A 14,752-nucleotide genomic window follows, 5' to 3' on the forward strand; every position below is an offset into this window, starting at 1 on the left:
CCAAGCAGGTCGCGCAAGAGTGAAGCAAGCGCCTCCTGTGCGCGCCGTACTGGCTGAAAGTCCCCACGCCGCCGAGAGCTCATCCTGTCTACCCTTAAACCGACACTGATGATTATAACTAATTTTGACCTGCCGTTTGCCCCGCTGCTCAGCTGCGAATTCTAAGTGCTTAATACGGTGTGGGTGTTCGCCATTTGGTAATCCATTGTTGACAAAAAAAGAAACGCGCACAAAACGACGGGAACGAAAGCGAGAAAAGGCACAAGCGCTTTTCTGTGCTTTTATCGTCTTTGTCCTCGTCGTTTGCTGCGCGCCTTGATGTCAAAGTCCTAAGGGGACGGGAAAAAATCTCTTTCCGGGCGCCTATATTTGAACGCAGGGGAACCCGCAGCCGTGGCTTATAGTTGCTTGGCCGTCCGCCTCGGCTGCGGGAGGTGGCAGGTTCGAAACCCACCGTCGGATACCCACCGTATGAGTACAGGCTCCCCCCGACATGGCGACCGGTTTGTTCAGGAGGAGCTGTCCTGGGGGAGGCTCCGTAGATCCCGCTGTGCCCATCGGGGACGTACCCTGTTTCGAACAGCCACCTGCAAAGGTGACTCGATGCATCGTACTGTGCCGTCTCGTGGTTGTCTCTGTGACGTGTAAGTGTAAGCGAATGAATTCGCTTCTATCCGCCATTGATGGCTTGGGAATCACCCATGAGAAGGGTTCACACTTACACTGCACAGAGACAATCACGAGACAGCACAGTAACATATATCGACACACATTTTCAGGTGGCTGTTCGAAACAGTGTACGTTCCCGAAGGGCATAGCGGGGCCTACGAAGCCTCTCCCAGGACTGCACCCCCTGAACAAACCTATCGCCAGGTCGGGGCCAGCCTGTACCCATACGGTGGGCATCCGACGCTGGGTTTCGAACCTGCCACCTCCCGCAGCCGAGCCGGACGACCAAATCACTAGGCCATGGCGAAAACGGCTTGTCACGGGCGATGTTACCGCAGGTGTTCAAAATTAATCCGGAGCCCTCGGGCACGGAGTAACTCACAGCCAGTGTGCTGCGTTAAATCTCAGTCACAGCATATTGATAGCATACTTAAAGAAGAGAATTGCGCTAAAAAGGCACGGACGAGAAAGGAGATAGACGGGGGCAAGTCCATGTCCCTTCTCGTCCGTGTCTTTTTAGTGCAAGTATGTACGACCGACTCACCGAACAACGTGCTCTCTTGAGTATTGATAGCTGGCGGGAGCAATTATTTTACCTTCTGAAAATCGATTATAAAACAGTTGCAGGCTATACTAATGCATGCTCGACAGCTGTAAACACATTCATTGCTTCGAACATTTCGTCTATTTTCCTCCATTAGTCTCAATTCCTCACATCAGGATGTGTTAAGTGAATGGCAGTTTAACCTCGCGGTGCTGACATTACCTGTATTTGATTTTTCCAATTTTTTTGGCATATAAAGGCTCCATTTTTCAGTGAAAGTAACATCGCTAAATAGTGTGCTGTAGTATATATCGATACATGTCAAGATCACTTCGTTTTCAAAGTGCGTTGAAAAACGAACCAAAACTACTTATGCTGGGGCAGTGCGTCAAAACAGCTCATGAAAACAACAGATCACGTTCCTAGTCGAAATGAATGCCTTAGGAATAGCTTGTTAAAGTCGACGGAAACTACAACAGGGAACGATATTAGAAACCGCTAGAGCTGAAGCACAAAAGAGAACATCCGGCCTTGTGGCTTCTACGGTTTGGCAGCCAGCTGCTGTCCACACAACCGTAGGTTAAAAGTGGGCACTGCTATAAACATGAACCCCGGTTGCATGAATTTACCTCAATGCGAAGCGGCGCAGGCGAGGGGAGCTTTTTTCGTTCTTTTGCAATCTGGCAGTGACAGGATAAAGTCTGAGGCGCTTTGTATTGAAAAAAGAGCAGAGTACTACGTAACCACTTTGTACGCAGTCCTCGGGAACAAGGATACCATGTTTGCATAAAGACATACACGAAAATTATGCGACAAATAAGTGGTTTTAAAGAGGGGAGAGAAGCTTTTGGGCCATCCGTTCCTTCTTAGAGCGGTGTTAAGAATTTTGCAGCTGTTCTGCTCGGTGTAATATTCTGACATGATGCTTGATACTCGCATAATTCAAATTGAAAATAACCAGTAACAAAGGGCAAATGCCAAGAGAAGGAGTGTTCACGCCACAATGACTGGTGTTGTGGCGTGAACACTCCTTCTCTGGTCCTTTGTGCTTTGTTACTGGTTATTTTCAATGTACAATACATGAGCTGGCCCGCATTTGAACCCTTTCACATAATGCAGTCTGCCTAGGACTTAAAGAAAGCAAATGGTTCTCAGAAAAAGCACTCCAGAGTAGACCATTTTCTCACCATCACCGCCATTATACAGAGAGCTGAATATAACCAACCTTTGTGTCGGATGCTTCATGGTAGTCAACAGGGCGATGGAGCACATGAGCTTTAAAGAAAGCAATTGGATGGCACGCGCACTGACTTCAACTCACATTATTTACGCAAAATGAGAACTTTTTTCTCACGGAACACTACAAAAGAAAGCGAAATTCGGTAAAATAACGCCTAGCCATGAAGGCTGAATGTTTTTCGATATCTTGTGGCAAGATTAAAAATTTGACGGCATGCACTACGAAGATTCGAGAACTGACGTGTAATGAGGTATAAAGATGTCTGGTAGCTCGACGCCTTCGACGAGCCATTTCTTGCTGTAACTTAACGGATATCACCCCGCTATTGTGTTTCCATCTCAACAGAAACTACAGCCATACCTCAAACGTCGAGAACCCGTCGTCAATGCTCTGGTGGCCTTGAGCGCTGGGGTCCTCATCTTCACTTCTGTTACTGTTCAGGGCCATCTGTGTTGGGAGGGATGACCAAGGAACAAGAACTGGTTTTTAGAGGCACTTAAATTTGGCACTGGTTGTATAACAAAGGCAGAAAAAATCAGAGCCCGAACATCAAAACATTAGCTGCAGTTTACTATGGAGCATAGGGCAACTATGACGCATCGGGCAACTATACTTGCCTTGGCGTCTGTAACGTAGAGCGCGCTCCGGACACCGGATATGCAGCTCGCCCAGCGTGCCACCCTGGCAGGTAGCAGTTAATGGTTGATCGCGAGAGTATGCCCACCTTATGAACGCTGGGACCTATTGGTGCAGTGCCGCGCGTCTGCCACAACGTGTCAGCGCTAACGCATGAAGCCCATCTCTCTCTTTCTGATCGCCCCACGTACAGAGGGCAAAACGCTTGTCCAGAACACGATCTGCGCGTATTTCGGGTCGAATACGCGATAACCAGTGATAACATTTGGCTAAAAATGGTCTGGATGTAAACATGTGCAGTTAAACTCGTAGGATGTCATAGCCATACTTTTTCTGCCTGGACGCAACGGCTTTGGAGGCTGCAAAATGCTCAGTTCGGTCGTTCTAGAGATGTGTTTTGCCCTCTGTACATCAATGCGCGATTAGGCGTCCAGTGACCCAGGGAGCCAGTTATGCACACTTACTTTACTTAAAGTTCTCGGAGTCTAAAACGGTGCCAATGTCAACGCAAATGAACACGATGAATGCCGGCGGCTTATGGCTTCAGTGCAGCTTTTCTGTCACAGTGTTGCCGATGTAGTGCACATCTGTCACTACCATCACGCAGGTTAAAACACGACCGAGGTGTACATTGCCCCAGGGGGCGAGTTATGCACCTTTCCTTTGCTTTCGAAGCCATCGCTTTCGTAGTTTAAACCGCGACAATGTGTGCACTGCCCCAGGGGGCGAGTTATGCGCCTTTACTTTGCATTCGAGACTTTCCTTTCCGAGCGGACTCTGTGCTGACGTGTTCCGCATGAGCTCCCGCCTTGACACCGTTTTTCGGTGGAACGGGCTGTGCCTTTGTCTTGCTTTTTGTGAGATCGTGTGCAGGAAGTTGCTCTGTACCTGTGGACACCATATTTTGGCAAGTGTTCCCCCTTTTAGGGTTTTTTTCACGAGTTGTACTCGACCACTGTGAGGCAAAATTAGGCCTAATCTCTAGGCCGAGCCGACGCCTGCGGCGCCGGGCTCCAGGGCCGTGCCTTGTGGTTGTGGGCCTTTGCGAGGCTAAAGATGATGGAGTACTCCGTTGAGCGACAATGAATAACCCCCGAAGAATTCGAGGCGGGAGAATGGGCCTGGGGTTTGAAGGCTTAAGATCGCTTCAAGAAGACTGTGTACGGGGACCATTCCGAGAGTAGGCCTACCGAGAAAGAGGCGGGCAGCGACGGGCGCCAGGTGCACGGAGCAGCCGAGTCAAGCGGGCGAAAGCGCCGGTGTGGAAGAAACAGGGACCGTTTCTGAAGATGCCAGCCAAGGATTTCAAGGTTGTGTGCCGGCCCAAGAATTGGAACTTGAGCATAGTGACGCCGAGGGAGTTCAGATATGCTGTGAGTGCGGCCGCGGAGCTGACGAACGCGACTGCGGTGGAAGACCTGGTGCGGGTCAATGAGACAAACAACACGATGACAGTGAGCACGCCGTGTATGAATCGTAGTGGGGCATATGCGAATGTCAAGACGCTCACGCTGGGCGGTCGTGACCTTCAGGTTTCGGCGTACGTGGCGGCGCCGGAGAACTCTGTGCGCGGAGCAATTTACAATGCGTACAACGGATGCCCACTGGCAGAAGTTCGCGCAGGATTCTTGAAGAGGAACGAAGAAATGGAAATTTTGGATGCCAGACCTTTGGGCAAGTCAAAAGCGATTCAGATCACGTTCGGGGAGAAGCGCGTTTCCCGGCAAGTTATTTATTGGAACTGTCGGTACGCTGTGATCCCGTATAGAGAGTTAGTTGAGACCTGCTATAACTGCAGACGAGTGGGACATCGGGCGGATGTTTGCTATCGTCCGAAGACTCGTCTGTGTCGCCGCTGCGGGAAGGAACATCCTGCACCCCCGGACAGAGAGCCGCTGACCTGCACGCCGGACTGCATCGTGTGTCATGGGGTGCACAGCACGGGAATTCGGAACTGCAATTTTCGCCTAGCCCGTCAGCAGCCGACGGGTGTGCAGCAGAGCAACGAGGACAAGAGCCAAACTGGCAAGGAGGAGCGGCGTTCGATTCCCAGGAAGCGGACATTTAGCGGTGCGAGAGGCGATAGCAAGAGCAGGGACCGGTCAGCTTCCTTCCCACCACTGCCCGGACCCGAGCCTGGCAAAGGAGGGGGGCAAGGTTCCGGTCAAGGCAGAAGTCCAAGTGCCACGAGAAAAATGTGAGCTGGCCGAACGCGGGCTCCCAAAATGAGACTGCTCGAGAGAAGGAGCTACAGAGGCAGGTGCTGCAGCAAGCCGCATCTATCAAAAAGATGGAAGCTAGGATGGCAGAGATGGAACGCGCTTAAAACCGGCAGAGTAGAAAGGGCACAGACGACGTTGGCACAGGCCCGACAGCAAGCGGCGCAGGCGAACGCTTCTCGCGTGGACAATAACACAGCTATGGAAGTGGAGAAAGTGGAGAATCGGGGGACGGTCAAAAGGCCATCGTCGGCAGATGAGGGAGCTCATGCAAAGAGATGAGCAGAAATTTCGGCCGCAGCCAGTAGTTAAAGTCACTATTCTCAGGAGGGACATGCTTACCCTTGCGGAGAGAGTAGGAAAACTGGAAGACCGGATAGGTTGGAAGATCGGGTCGACAGGATCGAAGCTAGACAAGGCAACATTGAGGAGCGGCTTGACGCCTTCACCAATGACTTGCAGGGTTTCCAGACCCAGGTAATGGACATGTTTAAACAGCTAAATGCTATGCTAAAGGTTAGATTGCCTCCCGTAGTCGGCCAAGAGCCGATGTTAGTGAACCTAGTGCCTCACCATGGCCCCTCGCCAGCAAATTGAGGTTTGGCAGTGGCAGGGGCTTCCGTCGCAAGCGGGGGAACCTGCAGTTGCACATACAAAATGTGGACAGTAAGCCGGACATTATAGCCTTGCAGGAGGCTAGTGGCTCGGTGAAATTACCGGGATTTAAGACGTTTACACCACCAGAGATTGATCGAGGGGGCGTATCGAGCGTCTTCACGGCCGTGCTAGTCCATCGCAACACCACAATGATTCAGCACGCAATAGATAGCAGCAGGGAGGACTACGTCCTGCTGGAGATTTTGCCCAAAAGAAAGAACGATAAGAGTCTCTTTGTTCTTAATGTATACTCTTCTCCAAATGATAAGGGTGGGGTTGCCAGACCTCCTGATCAAGACGCAACGGCTAGCGGCTAGGTCTCAACTCATCGTGGTGAGAGATTTCAATGCGCCTCATCCAGAGTGGCGCTACATCCGAGCCAGCCCGAAGGGAAATAAGCTTTGGCAGGCTGCCCAGGACCTGCGATGGACGATCTTGAACAACCCGCTAGATCCTACGAGGATAGGCAACAGCGTGAGCATAGACACCTCTCCAGACCTCACATTTATGAATGGCATCAGGGATGCAAAGTGGGCAAACACAGGGCAGCCACTGGGAAGTGAACACTATATCCTTTCCACGATATTTAGTGCTGCTGAGCTCAAAGACACGGTGAAAGGAACTCGAGTGACGGACTGGGATCGATTTCGGAAATACAGGAATGACACAGTGAACGGAGAAACCGAGGACTTAGGAGCCTGGGTTGACACACTCAAGCAGGCCGTGAAGAGTACCACAGAAGAGGTTCCGACAGAGGAGGAGGGCTTTACGGCTGACTCTAGATTGTTACACATGTGGGAAGCACATGCGAGTCTCCTTCGGAGGTGGAGGAAACAAAGGCATAATGGTGTCCTCCGTAGGAAGATGGCCAAGCTAGAACGAGAAATCGAAACCAACACGTTGGAGTTGAAGTGCAAACAGTGGGGGCAGATTTGTGACGGGATGAATGGGCAATTCGGATGCAAAAAAGTGCGCCTCTCCCGTAACCGAGAGTAGAGTAAGCATGAAATGTTTACGAGCCTAACACAGGCTCCATTGCTCGGCTTAAGCAGCTGTGACGGTGGCGGCATTGAAATCCAGGACGATGCAGAAGCGTACGCGGACACGACGAGACGCAGGCCTGACAAGAATGTATATGCAGCGCGTTCGAATACTCCGCGAGCGTGTATACATCTGCCTGCCAGAGGGGGAAAGGGCATGAAGGCCCTGCGGCCGGTCTATGACATGCGTGAGTGTAGGACCGCAGCGCTATCCTTGGGGAGCGCGTGAAAGCAGTCTTTCAGCCGAAAGCCCTTCTCGCCCTGGAGCTCCCCTCTTTCTCCAAGCGGCCTTCTCTCAAAGCCCCTAACAGATCACATATGACAACGAAGTGTATTGTGGCATGTATGTGCTTTTTGCACGCGTTATTAGAAATCGGAAATTATAATTCCGTGCATTATAAAATGCACAGCTCGACTGATATCTTAATAAACATTGAGAAGACACTGGCAGCAGTTATTTTTTTGTGACTCGTTTGGAGAGCAACCGGCGCTTGTATGCCGGTCCCGTAGGAGGGCTTAGAGAGTCTCGTTGAATCTCGGTAGGTCTCGTACGGTGCCCGGATGTTCTCGTTTCAGAGCCCGGATGAGTGGAATTCAGTGCCCGCATGAGTGAATTTCAGTGCCCGGATGATGGCTCTTGGTCTCGGCGTCACGTCACCACACTGCCGACAACGGGAGCTAAAAGCATTTCATGCTTAAAAAACATCGCAGTTGTTGAGGCACCTTTTAGACGCGGCGGCAACCAAATCTACTCAGAAGGGGCAAATGGCTAGGTTAGTGAATCGGTACCAAGGCACGATTGGGGGATTTGTACATGAACTCCGAAGTCGTTACATAAACAGAGAGGCGGGCGGTTGCTTGCCGGATTACTCGGGAGAGGAAAACCTCGAATTAGATGCAGACTTTACGGTGGCGGAGGTGGAGTTTGCAATGGGCCAGCTTCGTACCCCGTCAGCAGCGGGTCCGGACGGGGTTACTAATAAAATGCTGAGGAACCTGGATTTCAAGTCAGTGGGGGCACTCACGAATTTGATGAATAAATATTGGGCGGCCGGGGAGATTCCGCCAGTGTGAAAGCATGCTAGGATTACATTTATTCCTAAAGCAGGGAAGAAGCTCTGCATTGAGAATCTGCGTCCCATCTCGCTAACGTCGTGCTTGGCCAAATGGATGTAGCATGCTGTCCTGAACAGGCTTCAGGGTTATGCAGAGGACAATGAGTTGATACTTGAAACAATGATTGGCTTCAGGCTAATTTATCAACGCAGGACGTCATGATACAGCTCAAAAAAGACGTGGTTGATCCTGGGTACGGCACGGACACCAAGGCTATCTTGTGGCTCGACCTCACTAAGGCCTTTGACAATGTTACCCATGAGGCAATATTGAGGAACCTATCGGACATAGGACCGGGGGGTAGAACCTTCCGGTGCATCACATCGTTTCTGGAGGGTAGGACTGGGGAGATTGTTGTCGGAGAAATTAAATCGGATCCCTTCCCATTGGGAGGCAGGGGGACGCCGCAAGGGGTCGGTATTATCGCCCTTCCTATTTAATCTCGCCTTGATCAAGATACCACCCAGGCTGCAAGGGATATCGGGACTTAAACATACATTTTATGCGGATGACATTACTCTATGGGTAACAAGAGGCAGTGACGCACAATTGGAAGAAACTCTACAGCAGGCGGTGGATATTATGAAGGAGCTAGCAGGGGAAGCAGGACTCTTGTGCTCTCAGCCCAAGTCCGAGCTTTTTGTGCTGAGGGATAAACCAAGAGGGATACATGAGAGGCACTATATGCCGCCACCACCTTTAGACGTGAAAGTGGGGGGAGTACCGGTCAGTGAGGTCCAAACTATCAGGATCCTGGGTATGTATCTGCAGACTAACAGGATGAATAGCGAGTCCTTGCAAAGGCTTAAAAATACGGTCAATCCTACCGTGCGGCTAATCAGGAGAATCGCTAATCGTAAGAGAGGTGTTAAGGAAAAGGACTTGTGTAAGCTAGTGCAGGCGTTTGTGCTGAGTAGAATAGTGTCTGCGACGCCTTATTTGAAGTTGGACGCGGCGGAAAAAGGAAAGGTGGAGGCTATGATTAGGCAGGCGTATAAAGCGGCTCCTGGGTTGCCTCACAAGGCGTCTACCGAATTGCTGTTGGGATTAGGGGTGCACAACACACTAGAAGAACTACGGGAGGCGCACTTGGTGATGCCGCTCGGTAGGATTTCAAAAACAAAAGCAGGAAGGGACATATTGGAAAGGATCGACATTGGAGTCGTTCCAGCCAGTGACACGAAAATTCAAATGAGGCGGCAAATGCACAAGGGCTTGTACATACAACCTTTGCCCAAGAACATGCATCCAATACATCACGAGGACCGCAGGAAGGCAAGAGCCAAAGCTTTACATGCTAAGTACGGGAAGTACAACGGGGCAGTTTATGTAGATGTCGCCGAGTATAAGGACAAGGACACATTTGCAATTGCGGTGGTGGACGGACGCGGACGCTTGATCGCCTCCGGATCAGTCAAAACCCGCTCCCCAGAAACTGCAGAGGAAGCGGCGATAGGACTATCTATAACTAGTAGTAATGCTGACTTGATCTTCAGCGATTCAAAAACAGCCATCTAAAATTTGGCGAGGGGCAGAATATCTGTCACAGCGGCGCGATTGTTAAATCGGGCCACAGGGTGAGGGACTACGGAGGCGGAAATTGTCTGGGTACCTGCACACTCTGGGAACCCTGGGAACGAGATGGCTCACATGAATGCTCGAGGTTTCGTCATCCGAGTAGGTGAGCCGGACGTCCCGGGAAGGTCCACGAGAGATGGGCTGGTATCCTTTCATGACATTACTAACCATTTCAGACTTGAGCGGAAGATTTACCCACCCCCGGACAAGAAATTGATGAAGGCGCCGGAATGCGTCTGGCGACGATTGCAGACTAGATGTTTCTTTAACCAATACGTGTTGAGCAAAATCTACCCGGACATTCAGCCGGAGTGCGAATGGTGTCAGGAATTGGCAACCTATGACCACATATTAAGGAGCTGCAGTATAGCACCGCCACCGGCGGACATTATGCGTGATCCTTCCCTCGAGCAGTGGGAGGCCGTGTTGGCCAGCTCAGACTCGGTCGTCCAGACAGGGCCGTGGAGTGGGCCACCCAGGTCTCCGTCAGCCATGGGTTGATGGCTATCTAACACGGAATCGTCCACACATGCTTTCTGAAGAAAAGAAAGTTTTTCCATCCGTCTATGTATTCGAACCTCCCAAAATTCATCGGTTTCGGAACTTTAAGCGCAACTAAGGAGTCTAAATGTCCTGGGGGGCAGTTATGCACTATTGTTTTCCTTTGGCTTATCAGAAGTTTAAATGAAAGCGAAATCTCCGGGAACGGCAACCTTCGCTTTACGTAGCGTAGTGAAGAATTCACTTCAAAAATCACGCTCCATGATTGATCGGATGGCTTTACTTTATAGAATTTTTAACAGAGATTCTGTTTAAGCCGGAGGTCGTTCCGTTAGTCGTACGCAGCGGTGGCTGCGTCCGCAGTAATGAGGCCTGCCACGGACGCCTGCCCCTCCTGTTGGAGTGGACAACTAGCACAATAGTTGTCGTCCGCTCCGACTGGAGGCGCAAAGCGTCCGTGAGTGGTAAAACCTCTGAATAAACTAAAAGTAACGACACTTCGTCTCTCCTCCTCTTGTGACGGCGCTCCTTCTCTCGACTCCTCCCGGTCGCCGACGGTGGCGGCACCTCGGCAGGGGGAAGCTAGCAGACGCTCCCAACGCGCGCCCTTTGGTGTGCAGTAGACCGCGCGTGCCCTTTCTGCCTTGGCTTCCATAGAAATGGGATCATGGCATAGCATATTAAAATATTAAGTACTTAATTAACTGCCCCCCAGCAGCGTTGGGCTGTTTCATCGGAACGTTTTGTACAGCGATAGATTTGATTCATTGCACGCGGTGGAGGTGTCGTGCGAGGCCGAGAATATCCTTAGAGTGTTGTTTCTCAATGTTCGCGCTTCGACGCGCAGTGGACCGCGCGCTTGAATCAATCGTTTGCATTTTCTGCCTTCGATTCAGTTATAATGTGTTCATGGCATGGGAGATTGAAAAAATTATAGGTATATCCAAAAAACTGCGCCGACCTATGTTGCACTGCTTCATCGGAACTTTCTGTACTGCGATCGCATTGATTGCGGTACTCAGGGTAGAAATAGCATGCGCGGGCGAGCTCGCCGCACAGAAGTGAACATCCTGGTAGCGTTGCTTTTCGACCGACGTCTTTTACCAAATCTTATTCTAAACATTGACTCCGCCTAGAGGAACTGGTGCGACATACGACCAGACGTGCGGCCTAGGCTTTATATGAACGGATGATGGTCTATTCGTCATGTAGGTGTAATGCTGCCATAATATATTTTTCCCTCAAAGGCGCCTTTGCTCGTGCAATCGGCTCTGCGTAGGGGCCTATAGTCATCTCAGTTTTATTTCTTTAATGCAGAAAAGCTTAGCGATTATTTCAGACATATATATATATATATATATATATATATATATAACGGACACCTCGCTGGATAATCAACGTTAAAAGTAACCGACTTACGGTAGTCTCTTACTGTTTCTTTTAAATACCTAGGTTAATACTGCCACGTATCATTGTAGTATCCGTTCGTACGCGCAAGGCCGCAGGAATGGGTGTTATCATTTTTGTTCGTGATGCGAGAAGCGACCGGACTAACCTCGCTTGATCAGAGCCAGGAAGAGCTTCATCTCCGTGTTTCCTGATTACTCTAGATGATCTCGACCTGTTATCTCGAAGTTTCCTTGCCGGGTTTAAATTGAACGATGCCGCGAGCAGCGGGCATTCGTAGTTCGACGACTGACGAGCACGTTTGTTGCGTACGCCGCCGCCGAGTGATTCAGTTCTTTTGCGGGCGCAAGTCAGCCCAAATAAAGAGCTTTGTTTCCAAATCTTGTTGGTGTCTTCCTGACCGCGGACTGCCGTCACTACAACGTGACATCTGGTGGAGGTGCTGGGTAGCCTCCCTGGTACCGGACAGCCCCTACAAGTCGTGACGCCAGCCTTCTGAGTCATCCACCGGAGGACCTGAGTCCAGTTCACCGCGCAAGCCGACGTCTGCTAGGGGACGCACCTGAGTTCGGGACTCTGCCGAACCCTACCCGGAAGCGAAAGCCAGTCGCAACGTGCACCATGAGCTTGCCCCAGACGATGAGTCCAATCATTCTTCACCAGCCCCGGGTGCCACCAACCTTTCTACACTTCGCCTGGCACCGACCCCGAAGAATGGCTGGAACAGTTCGACCATGTGGCTGTCTTCAACAACTGGGATGATGCTACGAAACTTAGGTACGTCTTCTTCGCCTTGGAGGGACCAGCAAGAATCCGGTTTGAGAATGAGGAAGCTAGCTTCACGAACTGGGAAACCTTCAAGGAGCAGCTTCTGAAGATCTTCACGAACGTCGTGCGAAAGGAGAGAGCCCAGCAGCTGCTACAGTCTCGCATACAACATCCAAACGAGACCGCTGCAATGTACACTGAGGAGATTGAGCGTCTCTTCCGGCGTGCCGACGCAAACATGAAGGAAGAAGAAAATGTAAAGCTGCTTATGCGAGGAGTTAAAGAGCAACTCTTTGCCGGCCTCGTACGGAACCCACCGAAAACCGTCGCGCAATTCGTAGAAGAGGCAGCCACCATGGAAAATCTCTTGATGCCCGAGCCCGCCAGTATAACCGCCAGCAGCGCGTTTTCTCAGCAAGCTGCCTGGACACCGCTAACACGAATAACCTGCGGGAGGTAATACGTCAAGTTGTGCGAGAAGAGCTCCGACGATTGCTGCCAACGGGAACGCAGCCGCAGCTTACATCACTCAATGACGTAATCCGGGACGAAGTTCAACAGGTCTTGGGTGTGACATCGACCTCCACGTAGCCTCTGGAGCCCCCAGCCATGACTTACGCCGCACCAGTGCGCCGTCCTGCACCTCGACAACTAGACCCAAGCCCCTATTGCCCTGGGCCAGCTGCGCTGGACCGCCCCCTCTCGCCCCAACCCGCCCGTCTTACGAGCGTCGCACACAGCCGAGCAAATGCGACGAGTGGAGACCAGCCGACCGGCGCCGCCCACTATGCTTCCACTGCGGCGAAGCCGGTCACGTTCTCCTGTACTGCCCATACAGGAGAATGGGCATCCGAGGGTTCTCTTACGACGCCCCACGACCCCGACCCGTCCAGCGACCGGCCGAAATCGAAGAGTTTTTGCGTCGGGAAGAATGCTCATCGCCGAGCCGCCTATCATGTTCCCCGTCGCCATCGTCCCCGCGCTTTGTATCTTCTAGCCAAGGTTACGCCATGCGTGGACGCTCCCCCAGCCCCCGAAGGTTAAACTGAACACAGCAGCCTCTGGAGGTGAGGTTGCTTCTAAGCGCAATAACAAAGATCCTCCACCGACGAAAACGCAAGACCATGCCTCAGCTACGACGACAACACCGACGACGACGACGATGCGGCCAGACTTGAAGCTTTTACCGCTGCCCAGTGAAGTAACGTCGGAGTACGCCCACCGCAACCTCAGCACTCGACGAAGCCCAGATCGGACACCGAAGACAATGTACAATACGAAAACGCGATCAAGTGACCTTGAAGTTACGGTCGACGGCCACGCGGTTACTGCCTTGGTCGACACAGGTGCTGACTACTCCGTCATGAGCGGGCCACTCGCTGTCCGACTCAGGAAAGTGACAACAACTTGGGATGACCCGCTGATCCGCACCGCAGGTGGTAACCTTATTATGCCGTCAGGACGCTGCACCGCGAGAGTTACAGTAAATGGGCGAACCTCTTCTACAGCCTTCCTGGTCCTACAGAAATGCTCACGAGATTTGATTTTGGGAATGGACATTCTGAATGAACATCGGGCGATCATCGACCTTCCATCTAAGTCGATCAAGCTTTCCACGGACAAAGCCATATCTGCAGCGACGTCAGCGACTCATCACGTTGGCTTAAACGTCCTCGACGAAGCATTGAGCGTGCCGCCCCGATCAAGTGTAGTCACCTGCTTAGGTACTGGAGACATAGAAACTGCCGAAGGCACCGTCGAGCCGCCGCGGTGGCTGTTTATGGTGCTCTGCTGCCGACCCAAAAGACGCGGGTTCGATCCCGACCGCGGCGGCTAGAAATTCTTTGGAGGAGAAATTCTAGAGGCCCGTGTACAGTGCGATGTCAGTGCACGTTAAAGAACCCCAGGTGGTCGAAATTTTCGGAGTCCTTAAGCACGGCGTCTCTCATAGCCGGAGTCGCTTTGGGAGTTAAACCCCATAAGCCTAAACCGAAGCCGCTGTCGAGGGAAACACCGAGTTACTCCTGTATCGAGGACTGGGCGTCGCAAGGGGAGTCGCCCAAATCTAAAATGGCCAAGCCCAGGTGTTGCTAACGAACTTCACCGAAGAATACCGGAATCTAAACATAGGTACGACGATTGCTTTTCTCGACGAGCTGGCAGACATCAGACATATTTGCCTAACCCGACCATCCAATAGAACTATCTGACCAAGGCCATCAACCCACGTTTGATATCAACCCAGCATTAACCCGGAGCAAACAAGACCAAATACGCAGTCTTCTTCAAAGGTACAGCGACTGCTTCTCATCAGCATCGAATGTGCGACGAACCGGCCTTGCTAAGCACCGCATTGTCACAGACGAACACGCCCGAC

At 51.5% G+C, this 14,752-nt stretch overlaps 1 protein-coding gene across 17 annotated transcripts in view; it reads right to left on the minus strand.

The window, feature by feature from the left end:
* The window catches only part of LOC149327517 (uncharacterized), a 212,192-nt gene that overhangs the window by 79,644 nt on the left and 117,796 nt on the right, over nucleotides 1-14,752 (minus strand). For all 17 annotated transcript variants that reach the window (XM_089563169.1, XM_089563165.1, XM_089563171.1 and 14 more), the window contains one exon: nucleotides 2,814-2,900. In XM_089563169.1, the coding sequence (XP_089419295.1) occupies nucleotides 2,814-2,900 (87 nt within the window). The remainder of the gene's footprint in view (nucleotides 1-2,813; nucleotides 2,901-14,752) is intronic.

This window comes from Amblyomma mixtum, chromosome 10 (genome assembly GCF_055824585.1).
Source record: "Amblyomma mixtum isolate Tamu chromosome 10, ASM5582458v1, whole genome shotgun sequence".
NCBI classification, from domain to species: domain Eukaryota; kingdom Metazoa; phylum Arthropoda; class Arachnida; order Ixodida; family Ixodidae; genus Amblyomma; species Amblyomma mixtum.